The sequence below is a fragment of the Chenopodium album genome, chromosome 2 (genome assembly GCF_948465745.1).
Source record: "Chenopodium album chromosome 2, dcCheAlbu1.1, whole genome shotgun sequence".
Taxonomy (NCBI): domain Eukaryota; kingdom Viridiplantae; phylum Streptophyta; class Magnoliopsida; order Caryophyllales; family Amaranthaceae; genus Chenopodium; species Chenopodium album.
The window spans coordinates 22,877,245-22,900,960 of NC_137835.1; the positions used below are offsets into that span (position 1 = coordinate 22,877,245).

Consider the following 23,716-nt stretch of genomic DNA (forward strand, 5'->3'; position numbering starts at 1 on the left):
TGCTCGATAAAATTTTCCAGTTTCGCGCGGTGTTATTTCAGTCCTAGTTGTGAAAGATATTTCTCAAATTTCCTACGTGTAAAATCCTATGTTTTTAACTCATTACGGATGGTCTTTCCAATGAGATCTTTTTTATGCATATGACAATAATGTTAATCAGAATTACGCACATGAAATACTTAGAACTTTTCGAGTCTCATCCACTCATTCTAAATCATTGCCGAAACAAATTCAGGAATTAAAATAGAAATCCTCCCTAGTGGAGTCGCCAAAAACTGTAGGGAATAATTTCAAGCTTTAATCCCACTAGCTTGAACCCCACTGTGATCATACACTAAAGTACGGTGGCGTCCAAAAGGGAAGAATATAGAGCAAAAGAGTCGCCAACAAGTTTTTTTAGGAACTTGTAAACCATTCACAGGGTGAAGGTTACACCCCTTAACGATCCAAGAGATCGTCAACTCCATAAGGTCATGAACCAAATAAGGGTTCGGGGATGAAGGTACAAATCCAACCTAAAAGAGATTGAACCTGCCCTAATAATAGGCCTCTACTTTATTCTGATCGTATTCATGTGCGCTTTCTGATTAACATACAATCAATAGGATTAACCCTAAACCTGTTTATCTATGTTGGTTGAATATTAATGCACAAACAAATCTATTATTGGCGATCACTTGAAATTATAATCACAATTAACCCTAAACAAGATTATTAATTATCTTATTAAGCGTGATTACAAGTACAAATTCCCTTTAAACATGCATAAAAGTGTGATCAAGCAATAAATAAATATCAAGCAACATAATAAAAATAATCATCATCATGATAAATAATGAATAATAATCATCATAAAATAATAATAATAATAATATTCATAATCATCATAAATCATAACAATTATAATCATAATCATGTTCATGTTAATATTAAAGCATAATAATAGCAAGATCCTAGGCATGATACTAACAAGATTAATAACAAACCCTATCATGTCACTAAGCAATAAAGATCAAATCTTTAGCCCTAACATGATACTAACATGAATAAATATTAGGAAGAAAATAGGAAGCATCGCAGGAATCATATTTAATATTAAAATTACCCTAGACATGATACTAGGAATATCATAATAACAATATAAACATGATTTCTACATCATAAAATCAATTCAAACCATTAAAGCACTTACTTTGATGCCTAGTACCTCTTTCTAATAACAAAATACACACATTAGTAACTTCAAGGAAAATAATAAAACAAACAATTAAATTAAATAATTGAAAGAGAGATTTGGGACCAAACCCTCAGAAATTAAACCTTTCATGTCTAGGGCGAAGGCAACTTCGAATATGGCTAGGTGTTTCTAGATCTTGCGAATGCGGAATTTTGTATATGAAAACAAAGTTTAGAGAAAGAAAGAAAGAAAGATGAAATAATCAAGAAAACTTGATGAGAATTGGTGATGAATGATTCCAGAAAACGGAGTTTTTAATACGATATTTATAGAAAAAATCAGCCAAAAAGATAAATTAAACAAAACAGAGTCTGACGCACAAAAAACAAAGCTGGCGCCAGCCCTGGCTAGCTGGCACCAGGCACCAACACTAGCGCCAGGCGCCAGGCCTGGTTCCAGGCGCCAAGGCCTGGGGTCAGGCGCCAAGCCTAATTTTAACGCGTTTTCGAAAATCCGATAAGTTTGCCGTACTGGAGGATAAAATCATATAATTTCCTCGAAAATGCTATTTGATTTTGATTAAAACTCTGAAAAGTCAACAAGTCAATTTATCAATGCTAATTGAATTAGGAATGAAAAGAACCTTCTAGAAGATTCTAGAACACTAAAACCATTCCTAATTGCATTAGGAATGATAAATCATATTAGGCCCTCCCCTAGATCATTGGGCCGTACATAAAGCTCAAACCGGGCCCAGTTTAGTAAATTGGCCATAACTTCCTCAATATTCATCGAAATTGGGCTCATAATATATCGTTGGAAAGGTCTTTGCAAGCCCCATCCAACTACACTACTATTGGACCCATATCATGGACCAACCAAATTGGATTGGCTGTTTTCTTAAAACAAGTTTTCAAAAACAGAGAGAAGAGAAAAGAAAATAAAAAAAACTTTCCGCAACACTAGACTTTCCACACTTTCACTTCATTCGATTATGATGCGACGTAAAAAGGTACTCATCACCGGGTTTGGTTTTGGGGAGACACATTTGGGTGTCTACAAGCCGACACCAGCTTTTTGTGGACTGTTCGACGAAGAGGTCTGTTGAGAGTGAGATTTCACTCGCAAGGGCCAACCAAGCTCAGGCGATGTTTCGAAAGGATTATATATACCTTCATAAGCCTGTAATTTTGCATCACCTACCGGCACAAAGAAGCCGGATGGAGCCAGAGAACCTCTGGCCAAGTTCAGGCCAAGTCCAAAGCCTCCCAGTGTAATGTTCTTCCCCTTGATGCGCAGACGGTTTTTTCCAGAAGAACCATCTAGGGTCATCTATCCAGAAGCAGTCTTGACAGACTTAGCAGGGGTAGAGGCAGTGTCGTCTCGTCCTCGCTTGAACAACTTGCTGAAGGATTTGGGGACCTCCCCGCCCTGCAAATGAAATTGTTTATCAAACATACAACCGACAAATTCTCTCAAGTGAATGTCGAAATAAAGGGCCAGATGGGTTCTTACCTTAGCCTTTATCTGAGCTACTCTGGCCTCCGCTAGATCCTTGCAAATTTGGGTGGAGGACAGTTTGGGGGTCTTCTCGTCAAGAAGCATCCTCAAAGCCTCTTCTACAAAAAAAAACAAACACTCGGTTCAATAGCATAATTAACTGGCAGAGCAATAGTACAAACGACATTTTGCTAGATGTGCAGTAAACATACTCTTTGTGAACATTTTGCTCAACCCGAAGGCGGACAAGAACGCCTCATCTCTCTGCCACGCACACATGGCTATCCAATTCGTTAGAACCTTTATTATGTCCCCGGTTGAGATAGTATCGGTGCTAAGCTCAAAGAACCCCCACTTTATGATTTTGTCATAGTCATCCTCTGGGATCCGAGGGAGGTCACATTTTGACCAAGAAGGTCAAGCTTCTTATTATACCGGCGCAATTCAAAATTTTCCCACCGGGTGGGGGCAGATAGTGGATAGAACTGGCGTTTCTAGTTGTCATACTTGGACACCTTGTCCAGGGTCATTTGATATCTGGGATAAGTGGTCAAAGTGTACCACGCTCTCCAACCGTGTGGGCTGCGACTAAGATAGTGCATGTGCGCAAAAGCCTCCAAGCCAGGATTCAGCCCCTACATCTCGTAGGCGTCGACGTATCCAAGGATATTAGCCCATGAGTTTGGGGTTAATTGTTAGACACCTAGGCCATAGCCTCTCAGGATGGTTTTCACAACGTCATTGAGGAGGCCAGCCAGAAACGCTACCTCATAACAGCAAAAGTATGCATTAGATGTAATACCCCATATTTTCATACGTATTTTCTAATTAATTAATTAAGAATTATTTTATAAAAAAGGTATTTTAGTAAATTCATTATTTGGAGCCAAAGTAATATTTGAATTTTGGCGTCAAATATAAGTATTTAATCATTTGAATAATTAATTAAATTTGGATTTCTAAATTAATAATATAGGTTTAATTATCTTTTTTTAAGGTCGATCCATACTTTATTATACTAACTATTTCAAGAGAAATATCTAATATACATTATGTATTTAACTAATTTTGATATTATCTAAAATATTTATTTATTCAATTATTTTATTTTGATTTTCGTTTTTTTTTTAAAAAAAAAAAAAGAAAAAAAAAAGAAATTTTTGTGAACGTGAGCTTATCATGTTTTTAAGAGTGATTTTATCACCTTAGTTTGTTAATAATTAATTAACTTAACCTCTAATTCTCTATCTCATTTTGTTCCTATCTTCCTTCTCCCAACCATATGTGTACCCATTTAATTTTTCTTATCTTTTAACCAACCTACTAATCTAGACCAAATGTTACTCAAATTCATTCAACAAACTTAAACTTATCATGTTCTTATTCTAATCTCATTCCACCTTAAGCACTATCCTTTCTACACCCTCAACACTATAAATAGACCCTTAATTCTTCTCACTTATTCACAACAATTCTCTACTTTTCTTCTCCTCTTTTTACACAAATCATCCCGTTTATCTTTGAAGCCAATTTTCGGGCACTTCAGGTCAGTTTTGGGGTATTGACGTTCGCAGAATATTGTTGCTCTTGAAAAATACTTGAGGTTAGGCTCAAGAATCACCCAATTCGGAGTTATATCGAAGGAGTTATAGCCTCTGCAAGTTCTGCCTATTCTTTCCAACGCAAATCCAATTCTTCTCTTTTCCTTGGTTTCTTATCTTTTCTTATTCTCTTTTCTTATTCAACTATTATTATTATTATTATTATGGGAGATTTATAATAATTATTATGAGTAGTTTTAATTATATAAAATCAGATTTTTAATAATATTTATGTTGAAAGGTTCATGTACATATAGTTGGGAGGTTTTCATTTAATTATTTGTGAACCTTATATTGATTAAGGTTATATTTATTTGTAGGGTCTATTCAATCAAGGTTCTTGAGGTTCTTTTTGTGTGGTTTTTCTAGCAAGGATCAAGGTACGTTTAGGTGGCTAGATACCTTTGAAAGTAATTGGTTTGAATAACATGTTTTACATGATTTGATTGGTGATTGAATTAAATTGATTTTGAAATAAATTATGTTTGAAGGTATTTATTTTAATAAAAGTATTTGAATGATTGATTTTTAAATCATGTTTTGAATGGTTTGGATTACTTATCGTGTTTAAATAATATTGGGAACTATTGGATATTAAAAGGATTTATTGAACCATTGAATTATTATTAATGTTTTATAAGCATGTTAGTATGTAATCCCACTACGCGGATTTGGTTTATTGATAAGGCATTGGACTTTGTATGACCGGGTCTTTCCTCAAGAATAGCCTTGTAATATAAGGAGACTAGTTTGGGGGGTGGCACACTTGGGTGAGGAATTGGATTAAAAGGAATTGGTTCTTAATAACGGAATTGGTTTTATCAACTATTATTTTGAATATTGAATCATTGGAATCGGTTTTCGAATAATGAGTTTTGAATTTATTGGATTAATTATTGGAATTGGTTTTAAAATCATGTTTGCAAATAAATTAAGCTTACACTATCTTGCACTTATCGTACTTAGCATATTTTGCTAATCCGTTTTTTTTTATTTGTTTTGGTTCGCCATGTTTACCGTAATGGTAAGCAGTGTTGACTATTTTCAGGTGGAGTCATGAATGAGCATATGAGAGTCCAGGGATTTGCTTCACTTAGTTTAGGATTGTTGGTCTTGTCTTTATTTTTGAGCACTCATAACACTGTTACTATTTTTATAAGTATTAATAAAAGAAAGTTGAGTTTCCGCTGCAAGTTTTGTTGTTGAGTTAAGTATTTTGAGTAGCCTTGTGTAATCACGCGGCGGTAATACGCCCAAGTCTATCTCTACGATATAATTATACGTATTATACTGGTATTTCCGTAGAGGGAGATTTAGGGGTGTTACATTAGCGTTCTCCTGATCGTCCTTCCAAGAGACGGTACCTAGCGCAAACGGCACCCGAATCGTATATCCTTCCCCCAAGGGTCGTTTGAGTACAAAGTTTTCAATCCCCTTCTCCATGCTCTCTCTATCTTTGGCAGAGACGTGGTTTCGAAGGGGTCTACCTTCGTTTCCCAATTTTCCTCTCCTCAACCTCACTATCCTCAAGTGGGGATAGAGGAGCATCGCTGCTATCCTCAGAGCTGGACCTTGATGCGCAGTTTCCCCGTCTCTATCCTGAGAGAATTCTTCGCTGTTTGACCCCGAGTCAAACGCCGACCCCTCCCCGTCTCTATCTTGGGGGCCAACCTCATCAAGTTCAACTTGGGAGACAGCTTACTCGTTGTCTCTACCCTCAGCTTCACCTAAAATTGTATCACTAGGGATCCTAGGGATCCCAGACAGGGAGTACTCTCCCGAATCATCCTACATCACTCCCCCTTCAACCGAGGTCACTTCATCAGACGACACTTCCAATGTACTGTCTCTTCTCCGCCGTCTGGTGGTTGTTTGTTTGGTTCTAGCCATTGTGTCCTACACAGACATAGAGACGGTCGGTTGGGGTGATGTACAAAATTGCTCCATGCACCTAGAGCCGGCACTCCTAGCCCTAGACTCAGCCGTACCAGGAGACCGGCTGACTACTAACCTAGGTTGTGCTGTGTGTTGGTGATGAATCCATTTATTGAATAAAAGTATACAAATGAAAAAGAATGAGCAGAAGGGGGTAGAGACGGTACCTTTAAGAATTTGACTCTGAAAGGGGACAAGTGTTGACCGGCTGTAGTAGGTTGGCTGAAGGTGACCTTGCTTGTATATAACACAAGCGATTGCTAAACTGGCTGGGGCAGGTGAAAAAGAAACGACGTTTGTGTTTTAACACAGACAGTAGTCAGACTCTCTCTCTCTAGAAACTTTTGACTTTCTCTCTCTAAAAAGTTTTGGAAACGTCCAAAATAGGGAGGGTAAAACCTGTATTTATAGAGGGGTAGATACAGGGGCATTCTTGTAATTCCCCCGGAATGTGAAAGGTTAAAATTTCACAGTAAAAAAATGGTGGCTGAGTGACATGTGTCACAGATGCCACGTGGCGCATCACGTCGCATCTGTAAGGGGCAAATGTTTTGGGTAATTTTACCCATGTCACGTGGCCCAACCAGGTGGTGACATACGTGTCAGACCCAGATTATTCCTAATTGGACCAATCTCCATTTGACACGTGTCATTCCCAGAATCTGGGAGAAAAGACGACCTTCAAGGGCCCAAATCCCGATAAAGCCGTAATTTGGCGCAGCCCATCAGAATTAGGTCAGAGCGACCTAATTAGGGGCACATTTTTTAATGACCCTATAAATAGGGAGATTCCCCCCATTTTGGGGACATCTAGAATTTATTACAGCATACCTACATTCTCTTACATCAAAGAAACACCTGATCTCGGAATCCGAGAATATCTCAGTTTACTTTTCGCACCTTTTTACATTCTCCAAACATGTTCTAACTTGATCGTCGGAGGCGGAGCTCCAACCACCCGGAGTCTTTGTTATTTTGCATGTACAGGCGTAGTCAGACCAGTTTTCGAGTCGTAACTCTTTCGAGGGACAAAAAAACCCAAAACACCCATTAAAATACATCTTTTGTTTATGGCTAGGGTGGCTAACGCTCACAAATGTCTCATGCAAAACTAGCCATGTGTGGGGGTTTTTTTTTTTAATTTGGTATAATGTCACAACATTTGTTGTTGGTGACATTAATAATAGGGAAAATATGTAAATGAAAATTTTTCGGTACAATTTTCCACACACTATTCTTAAGAGTTCAATAAAAGAGTCAACTAACATCAAACGAATAAATTGATAAACATTCTAAGGCATATAATTATTCAAACACTGTTGATAAGTGTCCTCTCAAATTTTTTAAAAGGTAGGAAAAAAAAAAAAAAAACTACACCATAACACTATTTATAATTGACATAACTCTATTTATAAGAGTTTGGTTAACTTTTTTTTTAAAGATGGGGACGGGGATGAGTATAAGTGAAACTTGAAAATACCCCGTAAACTTGTTTTTTCTTACCAACAACAGTTGACTCTAGTGGTAAATGACTTGTTGTCGCTTAGGAAAGTCTCGAGTTTGAGATTCACCGTATCCAAAAACTCTTGTTAAAAGACTTACCCAATAATCAGGGTCAAAGCCAAGCTCCGGGTAAATTGGGTGGGCATCCTTAAAAAAAACAAAAAATGGTTTTTATACATGGTACCCCTGAGTTATTGGGTTTTCTACATTGTACCCTTCTAAACCCTAAGTTCTACAAGGTGCCCTTGAGTTTTTGGGTTTTTCTACATGGTACCCTTGAGTTGTAAATTAAATGACTCTAACTTAATGTAGGGAATATTTCAAGCGTTACCCCTAGCTTGAACCCCACTGTGATCATACACTAAAGTACGGTGGAGTCCAAAGGGAAAGAAGATAGAGCAAAAGAATCGCCAACAAGTTTTAGGAACTTGTAAACCGTTCACGAGGTGAAGGTTACACCCCTTTACGATCCAAGAGATCGTCAACTCCAATAGGTCTTGAACCATGACTGGTAGTTCGGGGATGAAGGTACAAATCCAACCTAAAAGAGATTGAACCTGCCCTAATAATAGGCCTCTACTTTATTCTGGTCGTATTCATGTGCGTTTTCTCACTAACATGCAATCAATAGGTTTAACCCTAAACCTGTTTATCTATGTTGGTTGAATATTAATGCACAAATAAATCTATTATTGGCGATCACTTGAATTATAATCAAATTAACCCTAACAAGATTATTAATTATCTTATTAAGCATGATTACAAGTACCAATTTCCTTTAAACATGCATAAAAGGTGTGACCAAGCAATAACAATAAAATATCAAGCAACATAATAATAATCATAATAATTATTATAACAATTATAATCATAAAAATAATCATAAATCATGTTAAAGCATAATAATAGCAAGATCCACTAACAAGATTGATAACAAACCCTAGAATGACACTAAACAATAAAAATCAAAGCTTTAGCCCTAACATGATACTAACGATCATAAATATTAGGAAGAAAATAAAAGGCATCATACTTTTAATCATACTTGATATTAAAGTTACCCTAGACATGATACTAGGAAGATCAAAACGCCCTAACATAACATTAGGAATCATAATAACAACCTAAGCATGATCTCTACATAATAATATCAATAAAAACCATTAAAGCACTTACTTGGATGCCTCGTATCTCTTTCTAATAACAAAATACACACGTTAGTAACTTCAAGGAAAATAATAAAACAACAATTAAATTAAATAATTGAAGGAGAGATTTGGGACCAAACCCTCAGAAATTAAAACCTTTCACGTCTAGGGCGAAGACAACTTTGAATAAGGCTAGGTGTATCTAGGTCTTGTGAATGCAAATTTTGTATTTGAGAAAAGGCTAGTTTAGAAAAGAGAGAGATAATATATCAAGAATTTCTTGATGAGAGTTGGTGAGAATTGGTGAATGAAAACGGAGTTTTTAGAAGGCTATTTATAGAGAAAATCAGCCAAAAAGATAAAAAATCGAAACAGAGTTCTGACGCGCAAAAATAAGGTTAGCGCCAGACGCTGACATTAGCGCCAGGCGCTAAAGCTAGCGCCAGGCACCAGGCTTAGCGCCAGGCGCTAATGACTGGCATTTGGCGCTGATTAAATTTCTGACGCGTTTTCTAAAATCAGATAGAAATTAACCGTACAGGAGGATAAAATCGTATTTTCCTCAAAAACATTCTTTTATTCTGATTAAAACTCTAAAAAGTCAACAAAAGTCAATTTATCAATGCTAATTGAATTAGGAATGAAAGGAACCTTCTAGAAGAATCTAGAACACTAAAACCATTCCTAATTGCATTAGGAATGATAAATCCATATTGGGCCCTCCTCTAGATCATTGGGCCGCATATAAAGCTCAAACCGGGCCTAGTTTAGTAATTTGGCCATAACTTCCTCAATATTCATCGGAATTGGGCTTATAATATATCGTTGGAAAGCTCTTTTCAAGCCCTATCTAACTACACTACTATTTGACCCATATCATGGACCAACCAAACTGGATTGACTATTTTCTTAAAATAGGTTTTAAAAAACAGAGAGAAAAGAAAAGAAATTAAAACTATCCGCAACACTAGACTTTTCACACTTTCACTTCATTCGATTACGATTCGACGTGAAAGGTACTCATCACCGGGTTTGGTTTTGAGGAGACACAAATGGGTGTCTACACTTAATTTGACTCAAACCGACACCGTCTAAATGATCTATTTACCACTTCTATTTATATTAGATGGAGGAATCACCAATCTTCATTATTCGCTATTTAGTAGAACTTTTGTATGATCATTTGAGATGGAAGATAAGAACTTTTTTTTGCTCATACTTTAACTAAAAGATCTTGTTTTAGAGGGACTCAAGTTGTTAGTCTTTTTTTTTTTTTTTTTTTTTTTTTTTTGCAATAAACATGTTAGTTGTGTATTTGATGCCTCAAGGGTACCATATAGAACAATCCAAAAACTCAAGAGTATAATGTAAAATAAACTAATAACTCAAGGTCACCTTGTAGAAATCTGAATTTAGAAGGGTACAAGGTAGAAAACTCAAAAATTCAAGGGGACCATGTAGAAAAACCCAAAAAAAAAAAAAAAAAAAAAAAATAAAACCAAAGATTTTCTCACTTCAGTACTGCATGGTCTACATCTAGCTTATTTAAACATAAAAAAAAAATAAAATAAAATAAAAAAAAAAAAAAAAAAAAGAAAAAAGAAAAAAAAAAGGCTTATTTAAAGTAGTTAGCAATAACGTCCTCCTCACCTTATTTTTTTTGTTCAGAGAGTCAGAAAGAAAGAGCGAGGATGGATTCCGCTGCTCCCACATTCAAGGTACTTTCTCTAAAGCTAATTTGTTCTCTTATCTACAAACTTAAACTAATATTTTTCGAATTATTAGTGTAATTAAACTCAAATTTCCACTCTTAGTACTCTACATTAATTGCCTATCTGGGTCTTGTTCCTTGTTTATGGACTTTAGATTATCAACTTTCCAGAATAATTTGGCAATAATTTAAATTTTGAAGAAATTAATTAGCAGCATTTTGAAGATTTTTTTTTTTTTGTACTTATACTATGGATATATTAATCCATTTACTGATATTGATTGAAAATTGTATTTGATAATGAAGATATTATGGGATTTGGTGCAGATAATTTTGGGCTCTAAATCAAAAGCAAGAAGAGAAATAATGGTGGAAATGGGTTATGAATTCACAATTATGGTAAATTCATGGTTGATTACTTGATTTTTCTGCTACTTTTGTTATTAGTTTTCTGGGTTTTTAAATACGAAGTATAGAATTATGTTTGTCCTGCAGACTGCAGATATTGATGAAAAAGCTATCCGCAAAGAAAAGCCGGAAGATTTGGTCATGGCCCTTGCTGAGGCGAAGGTGCAATCTTTATTCCCTATTTAAGTTTGAGATGTTTGCTCAACTTCATATGTTGTGTTCCTTTGCGTAGCTTAGTGAATATGTAAACTACTTTGCGATTTTTCGTGTTCAATGCATTTTGGTTTATTTGTAGAGAGTTTACTCCCTGTGTCCTTATTTGTATGCCTCACCAGAGTTTGGGGAATTTGATGGGTGACTAAACCAGTTGGACCATATGTAATTGACAAGAGAGTAAAGTGATAGGACCATTATGGGAAATGTTATACATTTAGGGAATCCGAGCATGAAAAATGGGGCGTAAATATAAAGACGGAGGAGCTATTAAGCATCCTGTAATTAAAGTTGACTTGAGCTTGACATGACCAATGGATGAGATACAAGTGTATGTATGACACTATGAGGCCTAGCAGTTTGAGTTTCTTGTTCGAGTTTGAACCTGTGTTCTACAGTCCTACAGGCACTATTATATTAAGGTGAAATAACAGAATAAGAGTAATGTAAGGCATAAAGTGTATTCATGTATTCTTGTAATATATGTGGTTGTAATGTTGTATGCACCATGCCTCATAATCTCCAAATAGAGTTGTGACGGTGTAATACATTTCTTCTTGTGAAGCCAACTCGTACAAGCCTAATGGTGAGTTGTGGATATCCTTCAGGCTGATGCCGTCATCTCAAAGCTTCAAATTGCTGATAAACAAGTGAACGATAATGAGCCAACGCTTCTCATTGCAGCTGACACAGTATGCTTTCTCTTCTTTCTATCTGTGTGCTGCCCTACTGTCTGAAGTATTTGTTATGCACTTCATATTTATTCAGATTTTGCTTAATGCTCGTCTTCTGAGAGTGCTTTAAGTCTTTAACACTCTTTATGTACTTTTGTTAAAATTTACACAGGCTTTCTACTTTTGGCTGTTTTTTTAGTCATGACTCTTGATCATATTTAAATTTATTGGGCAGCTCAATTTGTACTTATGTTGAACATGATATTTTGAATAAGTGGTCTCATCGCATCTTTCTTTCAATGTACCCTTCAATCTTTCTCCTTTTCTTAATTAGTGTTAACATAGACATCAGAAAATTCCATTAGTTAGTGTTGTGAGCTTGATTATAGAATCCTTGAGTGAGAAAGCTACTGTAGCTTGCTAAGGATGTTGATTGTTTTGATGCTATACTGTGATTCAGTCTTTTTTTTTTTTTTTTTTTTTTTTTTTTTTTTTTTTTTTTTTGGTGTGTGTGTGTGTGTGTGTGTGTGTTGATGCCAACCTGTAAAATGTGTCTCCATGTCCTTTTTTTTAATTCAGTTGTCATAGGTACTGGGGGCATTTATTGCGGCTGTGATTTTCAATTATCATGATGCTGTTCAAGTTCTATCTTGTTTAACAAAGTATAATAATAATTGTCTACTTACTATAGTCAAAGAAAAAAAAATTCTGTATTCTCTACCAGAACATCAGAAATAGCCTCTCCACTGATCACTCAGTCAGAGACTACGCACCACCTTGAACAATAACTGTTGTTTTAATAGTTGTGACTTTTGACTTTCGCATCCTCTCTTAAGTTTTTGAAAATTCATTGTGAGAGTTGATTTACTTGTGGTCAATGCTACATGTGATCATCTGTTATTTGTTTAGTGAATGTTGTACAATTGGGGTTAAGATTAGCACAATGCCTATATCTTTTAACTATTACTAAAACAGGCCATGCTGACATCATTGATGGACAGTTGGACGCATGTCAACTTCTTATGAAAAATTTTCCCGCCTAAACTATATTGGGCGTCATTTTTTTCCCCTTCCCTCTTAAGTTCCAAGACTAAATATATAATAAAAATAACGAGATTGCAACTATACATATTTCGAATAAAGAATAATGACTATCTTAAAATGATAGCTATTTAAATCATGCAACGCACGGGATTAACTTAGTTTCCCCTAATCAATTTTATTATTAGCTGATTAAGCTGACCATAGATTTATCAACAGACTGATTGTAATTCTTGATATGTTGTCACTTGTTTCTTGTCTAATCTGCCATTGAAACCAATCTTATGGACATATTTCAGAGGCTAATGTTAATCCTTAGTTGTAACTTATTATTTCTTTTTAGCTTTGTGGTTGAAATACGATGTAAACTCTTGATTGCATTCATCTAGTTTTATGCTTGATGACCCTTCTATTGGAATATGGCCTCAAGGTCCGCAACATTATCAAATCTGTAGCATTAGAAGTTTGCTCCAAGCCTCCAACAATATAATCTTTTATACTCTGATGAAAGTGGTTGTGTATGTTGTCAAAAGTTATGTTACTGTTGTAGTGGATTCCATATTTACTTAATTTATCGCCATATCTTCTCAGGCAGAAGCCACATTAACAAAGCCTTCCAATGGTGATCACAGAACTGATGCTGGAACCACTATCTTAATTACAGCCGACCAAGTATAAATAGTTTCTTTTTTATTTTTTGTTATTTTCGTTTTCCTTTAAAAATGATATTCTAGTTAGTCTATGCAATATGTTTTTTCCTTTTGGAAATTATTCACCTGGCATATGTTGTAGTGAGATACATCTTCTGTTTCTCAATACATCACATCGTTGTGACTTTTATGTTTTCCAACACACTAATTTGTCCATTTCTAACTACAATTATGTATTAGAAAAAATTATAAAGGCTGATCTTTTGAGGATATAAATTGAGATGAACCTAATAGGCTAACAACATTGTAATATAATGTGGTCAAAGTATGATGCATGTTTTGAGACACGCAGGAAGTAGAATCTTATTCACATATAGTCCTTACCTTTGTATATGAAATAATGTATAACAAAAACATACTAAGAAGAAGCAGAAGTAATAAATAATTCAACTAACAATATCCGAAATATAAATGGATAGATACTTTTGCCAAGTTAAATATGATTAGCAAGCAAAAACTGCAAAATGATATGGCACTCTCTTGAGCTATTTAGTGTTTCCAAAGTGTAGAACCAAGAATGCTTTCTGTCATAAGTGTCATTCCCTCTTGTCAATTGTAGGCTATGCAGTACGCACTTTTACTGTGTTTAATTGTTTAGAGACTCCACATCATATGACACTTCACCTTCCTATTTATCATTACAATAAACAATTTTATTTAATTAATCTTAGGAATAAAGGCATATAATTTCTTCAAGTATTTGCTATCCAACACACTATGGATTTGACCAGCATCTGAGGTTAATAGCTTTGGCAGCATCATATATGCTAAGCATATATGATTTCCTTGGTCGTCTTTTATCATAAAAAATGTTGTGATTCTTGTAATCAACAATATTCTTCAGGCCTGCAGTTGCTGTTGTCAAAATATCATTATCTGATATTCTAATTTCCATCATTGTCTTCCTATACTAGAAACATTGATTTTTTTTTTTCAAAAAAAAAAAAAAGAATAATTAATTGAATTTGCCAGAAATAATTCTGAGAGCACTTGTCCTCGACACTTTAAATCCCTGCACATCTTGATAATTCATCATAGCTTTCAGAGCAACTCTCTTTACGGAAAGACGCATTCTTCTCATTGCCCATTGCCAAAATTTCCTTTCTAGGACAAGGCTATGAATACACATCCCATGTGCTTAACCCTTCAATTGTTAAAGAGCATGTTTCTTTGATGAGATGAAAGTCTTATTGTGGAAACACAAAATATAATTAACTTGGCTTTAAGTTCTCACAGAGAATTTATTAGTCATACTCTATTTGGTTTCTGTAGAATCCAGCATCTGGCAACCCATATTTACAATCTGCTGATTAACAGCTTATGCATTTTTTAGTTGGTGCCATGTTTGCTGATTTAGGCAGCTATTTATGTCCAGTACGTGGAAAACTGTGAAGAAGTAGGGTATGGCCTTCTCTGGCCCTCTATGTCTTTGCTCTGTCTCTCAAGCTGGGTGTTGTACCAAGAAATACCAAGTAACAGCCATTCCCATTAATCTTTTATAAGATAAACAAGTTAAGATCAGCTAATGAATTTAGCATTGAGTTGTGTCCAATTTGACCATGTGGAGACATTTTGGAACTGCGCAATTTTAGTGTGGTTAAGTTTGGTCTTACTTAGAGTGAATATATAAAATTCATCTTTTTTAAATGTGGATTTGACCATGTGGAGACATTTTGGCCTGTTTAATCGCTAAATTTAGCATCGCTCTTTACGATTTACTTGTAAGTGAGAAAGTCAACTTGTGACAGAAAAGCTGTAATGTTTTGAGGGCTTCTGTTAACATAGTTCAATATTTGACCAGCGTCAAACTGGTATGTTGGTTATAACTCTTATCGGGTGCTACGTGAAGATGTGACTTGGAAGAACTCAATAGTGCAGGCTTGGGTTTGGGAAACTGCTTTTCTATAAAAACAATTCCTCACTTTTCATTTGTTATGTGCTCTTCTCTCTTTTATTCAACATCTTTGTACTTTGCAAAAAAGATGTATAAAATTATAAAAAGAGTAATGTTCTGATACTTAATTAGTGAAATTGAAAACTAGAGTAAAATATCCAAATTTGACATCTTGCAAAGCCAAATGAGCATCTATAATTAAGCTAATGTGGGTCTTATTTACTATTTTCAACATCTGTTCACTTCATTTCATTGTGGACAAATTTATTTTCGAGGAAAATGTGAGGATTGTTGCTTATTTCTCATTTTCTTTCATTCCAGGTGGTGGTTTATGAAGGCATGATAAGGGAGAAACCATCTGGCAAAGAGGAAGCTCGACAGTATTTAAAAGGTTTATATGTGCCTCTGAGGGTGTCATTGTCTATCAATTTGTGTTAATTGGGATGTGTTTACTTATTTTTGGCATTAAGTCATACAGTAGTTTGATTATAGAACTGGACTTTTGTTCCTTCGTGGGCTTAAATTACCTTCTTTGAATCAGTCCTAGATAACAAGGGCACCATATGGCTGCTGGCCCATTGTTCGATTTAGGGTTATTTGAATCAGTACTGGCTTATGAAGGCATGATAAGGGAGAAACCATCTGGCAAAGAGGAAGCTTGACAGTATTTAAAAGGTTTCTATGTGCCTTTGAGAGTGTCATTGTCTATCAATTTGTGTTAATTGTGATGTGTTTACTTGTTTGTGGCATCTTTAAGTCATACAGTAATTTGATTATAGAACTGGACTTGTGTTTCTTCTTGGGCTTAAATTACTTTCTTTCTTTGAATCAGTACTAATTAACAAGGGCACCATATGGCTGCTGGCACATTGTTCGATTTAGGATTATTTGGCGATGAACACTGGCTATTGTAGGTCCGGTTTGACATTCCTAAAAGGGGTCCTTGGTTTGATGAGATATTTAGTAGATGCTGACTGCTAACCCACTCTGGCCTTGAAGGTCCTACAGTGATTGTAACTCTTGTAAGCTAGAGCTTCCCTTGCTAATTGCTAGAGCTACGGAAGTGAATCCCTGCAGAATAACTATAAGAATAACAGCCCACCTAGGTTGAATTACAGCTATGGTCACGCTCTTGGTAACAGCCATGCAGTGTAGAAGTGCACTTGATCAATTAGCATTAGGAATCTTACTCTTTGTTTGATCAAGAGAGAATATACAAGGGGCGTGTATTGTAAAATAGCTTCGTAGTTTTGAACCCCTCTTGCTGCTTCTATGTGATTTCTTCCCATCCTGTTTGTCATTCCGTTTATTGACTTGGCCGGAGCTTAGATTTTTCTTTGGAGAAGGGTTCTTTCCAAAGTCAATGGGGTTTCAAATATTAAACAGAGAAGATGATGAAAGTTCATTTAGGTAGCTCTGCAGACTGTTATCTATACTTATAAGTACAATTAATTCACCATTGTTGGCAATTTGTGGTTTGAATCAACAGCTATAAAATGGTGCAGTTTCTTATCCAAAAAAATAAAAATAAAAAATGGTGCAGTTGCTGTCTAACACCTTGTGAGTGATAATTTATTCATCGCCATGCTCTGAATGCTCATCGTTTAAGTATTCTAAATTGACCAGTGACATTCCATTGGTATCCTAAGTTCTAAATAATACCACTTTGGTAATGTAAAGCTAGATGTATTATGCAATTATGATAGTTTGTTACGATGAGAACTGGAGAGCGCCATCTGTGTTCATGTTTCTCAAATTGGTTTCTCGTTTGTCTCATTGACAGATTATTCTGGAAGGAAGGCTTCAACTGTCAGCTCTGTTCTTGTGACAAACCTTCAGACAGGTTTCAGGAAAGGGGAATGGGATAGAGTGGAGGTACATTTTGGTGTGATTTATTTGAAATTAATTTACTGAGACCCGTTTCATCATCTGGATAAAATACAAACTCCTTGTACTTAGTGAGTTCAAGTGGAGAAATGAAGAAGCTTCTTATTGCATAAACCTTTTGCTTTATCTGTGTCTTCCCCTCTAATGAACTTAGCCTACCCCAACCCTGTAGATAAAAAATGTTAGTTAATTTCGTTGTTTTTTCTTCTGTTTTAGCTGTTAATAGCGAGTTTCTGCCCTGTTAGTCCATAAATTTTGCTGTGAATTGGTTATTTAATTTGTAATTTAATTGGTTCATGATGTAGCTTCCTGATTTAAACAAGTGAAATTTAAGTTTGTATACCTACTCTTCTAAATCCAGGTTATTCTTGAAGACAAAAAAAATCCACTTTATATTTTGCATTTTTTGGTATCTTTATTTATTTATTTATTGAGTAAACCTATCAAATGACAGAAAATTACTTCACCATTAGTTTGAGATTCAAATACATTCAAAAAAAAAATAATAATAATAAATAAATAAATAATAAAAAAACCGATGCTGCAGAAAAATCCTTTGGATGGAATTCTGTGGAAAAGCTTAAAAGAAAGATCAAATTTAACTTTGAGATTTATAATCTCCTTTATAGGATGTTTCAATAACCATAGTTGCACTTTTGAATGCTAAACTGTGGCAGAATGTTCATACGTCACTCACCCTTTTGTATTTAGAAACATATTTGTTATGCCCTCCTACTTTAATTTTGCATGTACCTGATACAAATGCGCATGACACTTTTACTGCCATAGCTGCCCAGAGCTGTATATCTATATCTTTAGTTCCCGGATGAAAGACTGTAATACATATGCTCTGATATCTTTGCAGATTTTGTTTGATGAGATACCAGATGATACTATTGACAAGCTTGTAAGCATCCTCCTCAATATCCTTTATTCTTTCTTATGCCTCTCAAAAATCTTTCGGATATAGTGTGAGAATGATTTTAAAACCTTTTGCCTGTAACTTGATCCTTTCCTTCCAATTTTCAGATCGCAGAGGGTGCAGTACTGCATGTTGCTGGTGCTCTAATAATTGAACATCCTCTCATAAAACCCTTGGTTAAGCAAGTGGTTGGTCTTCTCCACTCTCTTTTCATTTGCTGCAATATTAGTTATCCTAGACCACTTTATATGATATAGTAAGAATGCGGATATTGAATTTGTGCAGAATATGCCATCATTGAAAAATAAAATCATTGTGCCAAGGTGATATTCAAAGTCACAGAATCTATCATAAACATAAGCACATAACACCATCAATCGGATATGACGTCATACTAGATCATTTCACTCACCTTGAATATAACTACTGAAGCTGTCAACTAGTTGGATCTTGATCAAGAAATGAATTGTGTAGCGCAATTTAAGTGCACCCCTTTGTGAAACCATCATATATGAAGGAGACTTTGGCATATGTTGAAAATATTGTTATTTACTCATGCAGGTTGGGACAACCGACAGTGTAATGGGCCTTCCGAAAGCAGTAACAGAGAGATTAATCGCAGAGTCACTGTAGGTCAGAGATTAAGGCAATTCGCAATTTGCAACTGATGATATTGGGTAATTGGTCACTTGATGGCAAATATGATCTTTATTTAATTTGTGATTAAGTCAAGAATAGTTGGTCTCATTGATGAAGCAGAACACACGGCTTAATGAACAGATTTTTAATTTTGACCATCTATAATTATGTTAGTTTCATGGAAACTATTCTTGGAAAGCAGCCAGAATACAAATTTCACACTGTTATTGAATATTACATTAACTTGCCAGCCTTTTTGTTTATGTAATACGCTTCTTTCTTGTAGATTCTCAATTAGTATTATATACTCTTGGATTACCATGGATTGTGGTACTCCTTGCACAATATGTTTGAGTTATTCTGCGTACCCTTTATGTTATTTTGCTTAAATGTTGTGTTATTTGTTACAACAATATGTTATTTCATTACTTATCTACTTCAACCTCAACTCATGCTATTTGTAATTTACATAAAATAACAAATACTTTTAAAAAATAACATATATATAAATTGAATAATAATAAGTTCACATCAAAATAACATTAGCAGCATTGAGTTTCAAGACGTCGTGAAGAGAATCAAACACTTCAAGAGGTATTAAATTTCTAGACATGAACACATTTAAATCCTTAAATGGCTTCAAATCAATTGATTTCTAAGAAACCCAGAAAATTGGAAGAAGAAAAGAGGAGAGAGAAAGTGTCTTTGATTTGGAGTTGGAGTAGTGAGAGGAAGAGAGAGAATGAGAATAAGAGGTCTGGAAGAAGAAAGGAAGGGAAAGTGTGTGATTTTGAGTTGGAGTAGCTAAGAGGAAGAAAGAGAGTGAGTGTAGGAGGAAGATGACTGAGAAAAAGGGTGAAATAACATTCATTTATTTAAAATAATATATATAAAAATTGAAATAATAAAAAGTTAACATCAAAATAACATGAATTTATGGTACTCGAGGAGTAAGATATAAATTGCGGTAGACTCTAAGTTCTACTCACTCTTTTTATCCATTATTCTAAGCTCTATTCAGTTAATCTCTTACTCTCTACTATCTCTCTTTAATACATCCTATGGTTTATTTTAAGTGAAACACTGCTTAAAATCAAACGTTTTTTTAATTGCAACACTTCATTAAATGTGAATACTTTATAATCTTTTGGTCCTAGTTTTACCCCTAAATACATGCTTTTAATATTTTTATTCCCTCACATCCCTTATTTTTACATAAATTATTCACCCGTTATCATTTTTTTTAACAACCCCTAATTACACAATATATATTTCAACATATTCAACTCACTTGCATAAAACTTTGTGCATATCAAAGTGGTATAATCAAACAGGAATTCTAAGACTAATAACTTGAGTCCAAATGCACTCTAGAGTCAAAATGGTAAATTGACATTTGGAGTCAAAATAAAAAAATATAAATGAATAAATAAACAATAAAAAAAAAGAACGTTTTGTAGAAAAAAGGACAGTTGTTAATATTGATCAATTTTTTTAGGTAAAAGTCTTTACTTTTCCCTCGTCGTTTTCCAGTCTCTTTCCCTTGTTATTTTCGAACTATTTGAAAAAAAAAATCTCTCTCTAAATTTTCCCCATAATATTTTTAAAAAAGAAGTCCAAAAGGACACTAAATCTCATTAATTAAAGTCATACGACATCTAAAATATATAATTAATGATAACAAAAACAAATCTAACAAAGTCAAACAAGAGTTAATAGGGGAAGGGCTATGAATTCAAATACATAAATATAACAATTCAGCTCATTCTCAATTCGTTGTCTCATACAACTTTTTGAGTGGATTCGTCGCCGCTTCATAATTTTTAGAGAAAAATAATTCTTGTGTTGATGAGTTCGTAACTTGAATCCAAGCAATAATCAATCGTATCCAAACATAAATGGAGACCAAATAAAATGCAAATAATACCTTGTCTTGAGCTTGAAAAACCTTATTTATGGAATGAGATCGGAAAACCTTGTCTTTCAAATGATGTTAAACCCTTTCATTCGAGGGAGACATTATTATAACCTAAGAAAGCAATAAAAAAAAATAAAGGTTGAGGCTTTCCACTGGTGAAATCCAATGGAAGCCCTTAAAAACTAACAATAAAGGCTAGAGTTTAGGAGAGAGAAGAGAGAGGGAAAGGCTAGGGTTTCCTTATGAACTGAAATTATTTTAACTTTCCCCATAATTTTGGCAACTCCTTGTGGGCGTCGTTCAAAGCCCGCCTACGTAAGCATGTTGTGAATATGCTTGGCACTCATAGGATGTGGGAATTGACATATACGATTAGGGACAAGGAAAGTAGGGAGTTGCCAACAAGTTTTGAAGGAACTTGTAAACCGTTCACGGATCATAAAAGGCAACCACGATAAAGGGACAACGAAAGGCAACAACGATTGACCCGTGAAGGTTACACCCCATTCATAATCCATGAGATTACTAACTCCATATGATTCAGAACCACGAAAGGAGGATCGGGGATGATGGTACAAAGTGAGTCATGGAGTCACATTCGCCCATATTGGCCTCTACTCAATTCTCATAATGAAGAATGATTCCTGCGATCTCATAGGTATGCAAATAAAATATTCAATTTGCTCCAAACTATTATTAGGCTAAATTAGTTGAATATTAATGCAACACATAATTCTAAAATATTTGATCACTTGATTAAACAACAAGATTAAAAAGGAACCAAAACCGGTTGTCCAAATTATCTTTTTAGGCGTGATTTAATTACATATTTCCTTTAAACATTCAATATGGTGATCAATAATAATAATAGAAATCAACATTAATATTGGAAGCAATTCAAAAATAAATTGTTAGTCAAATCAAATCATCATAAACCTAATCATGATACTAGCAACAAGAATAAAAATAAGAGTAATTAAATGATTAATTACTCACTTTCCGCGTTTCCTTAAATTGCTACATCATGAATAAAATGTTAGTAACTTCAATAATTATATAAACCAAATGGAAATTAAATTAAATAAAAAGTTGAGTTGATTTGGTCCAAACCCTCAGTTAATTATACCTTTCACGCCTTGGTTTAAGGACGGAACCTCGGGTCAAGTATGGACTCCTTGGAGTGCTTAGGACAAGTATTTTGAAATAATAGGGTGGCTAGTATTTAGGCTAAAGAGGGAGAAGAGAATGATTTTGTGATAAAGCTTGTTGATGATTGAAAAAGGCTGATATGACCTCTATTTATAATGAAAAAAGAAGGTTCGAAGAATTAAGATAAAATCCGAATTTAATCAGAATACAACCCGATAGATAGCAATTTTTGTTTTTATCATATCTTTTGTTCCAGAAATTTGAATAATATAAATAATATGTCGTTGAAAAGATTTTGAATTCTAATTTCTAACCCAATTAAAATCAGATTAAAATCCTTTGTAAAATAAAATATATGGCCGAAATAGTGGGACGGTGTCAGTTTTGGATAGAGTTTGGTATTTCATTCATATCTTTTCCGTTATAGCTCGGAATTGATATTATAATATATCATTGGAAAGATAATTTCAAGGGATATCCAACCATATAATATTTGGATAAAAAAATATGAGGCACAAAAATAATATTTGACTATCTTTGAACATCTTTCAATTCGAATAGAATTAGGATTTAAAAAAAAAAGGAGTTATATTCAATTTCAACTTTTTAATCTTATCTTTTCATAAAGGATAATTAAGATCTTTTAGAAACTTATATAAGATTCTAATTAATCCTAATTGGTTTAGAAATGGGATTAAAGCTTTTGGACCCTCCACATGATCATTAGGTCGTAGGTAAGGTGGGCTTGGGTTCGATTTGGGCTCAGTTTAGTATTTTGGCCACAACTTATTCGTTATAACTCGGATTTGGGCTTATAATGTATCGTTGGAAAGATCTTTTCAATATCCATCCAACTATTCAATCATTGGGCCCAGATTATGGACCAATATAAACTAGACTAAACGTTTTTAAAAAAAAAGGACACGGAATGAATGATTTTAAAGGACACGAAATGAATCATTTTGGGTTTAAAGGCACGAAAAGAGGAAAATAAGTTCTGGTTTGGGGAAAGGAATTGGGTTGTTTATGAAATGTATTGGGATTGAATATGGATTTAAGCACTCCAAATATTAAATATTCAACCCGACCAATAATGGCAATGAAAGTTTGTTCATCATCAAGTTTGGTTTTGGGGAGATATTTTTAGGTGTCTACAGAAGCCCCCACTTTGACTGAGTTTGTAGAAACAATAGTCAAAGTAGTCGATAGAGATGGGGAATGATTTAAGACATTCAGCGATCCTAAATCACTTAGTATACACCGATACCTGCTGAAAAATGTTAATTCCACAGTTAAAAAAGAGTAAAGAGATAGAATGCGTATTTGACGCCAGTGTATCGGTGAAAAATGAGTTTGGTTGCTTCCTATGCTTGAAGGAATCCACAGGATGACGTTTGTTGAGATATTTTCCCTGCTTGAGGAAAGTCGACAGATTAGTTTGGTAGCTTTCTATGCTTGAAGAAATCTACCGGATGATACTTTCCATGCTTGAGGAAAGTCGACATATGAATTTGGCGGTTTTCTATGCTTGAAGAAAGCCACCAGTTGAGATACTTTCCATGCTTGAGGAAAATCGACTGATGAATTTAGCGATTTTCTATGCTTGAAGAAATCCATCGATTGAGATACTTTCCATGCTTGAGGAAAGTCGATAGATGATATAATCGTTGACTTCTTCGCCTTGAG

At 34.6% G+C, this 23,716-nt stretch overlaps 1 protein-coding gene across 2 annotated transcripts; it reads left to right on the forward strand.

Moving 5' to 3' along the window:
* The first annotated feature begins 10,471 nt into the window (after window positions 1-10,471).
* LOC145584469 (uncharacterized) lies at window positions 10,472-19,337 on the forward strand. 2 transcript variants are annotated; one of them, XM_081641309.1, is made up of 10 exons: window positions 10,472-10,582; window positions 10,903-10,974; window positions 11,071-11,145; window positions 11,805-11,888; window positions 13,503-13,583; window positions 15,837-15,906; window positions 17,299-17,390; window positions 18,268-18,309; window positions 18,432-18,512; window positions 18,886-19,337. In XM_081641309.1, the coding sequence occupies exons 1-10, from the start codon at window positions 10,556-10,558 to the stop codon at window positions 18,955-18,957; spliced, it is 696 nt and encodes a 231-aa protein (XP_081497435.1). In that variant the 5' UTR covers window positions 10,472-10,555; the 3' UTR covers window positions 18,958-19,337. The 2 variants fall into 2 exon arrangements, with proteins under 2 accessions (XP_081497435.1, XP_081497439.1); XM_081641313.1 differs by lacking the exon at window positions 13,503-13,583.
* Window positions 19,338-23,716: the final 4,379 nt, after the last annotated feature.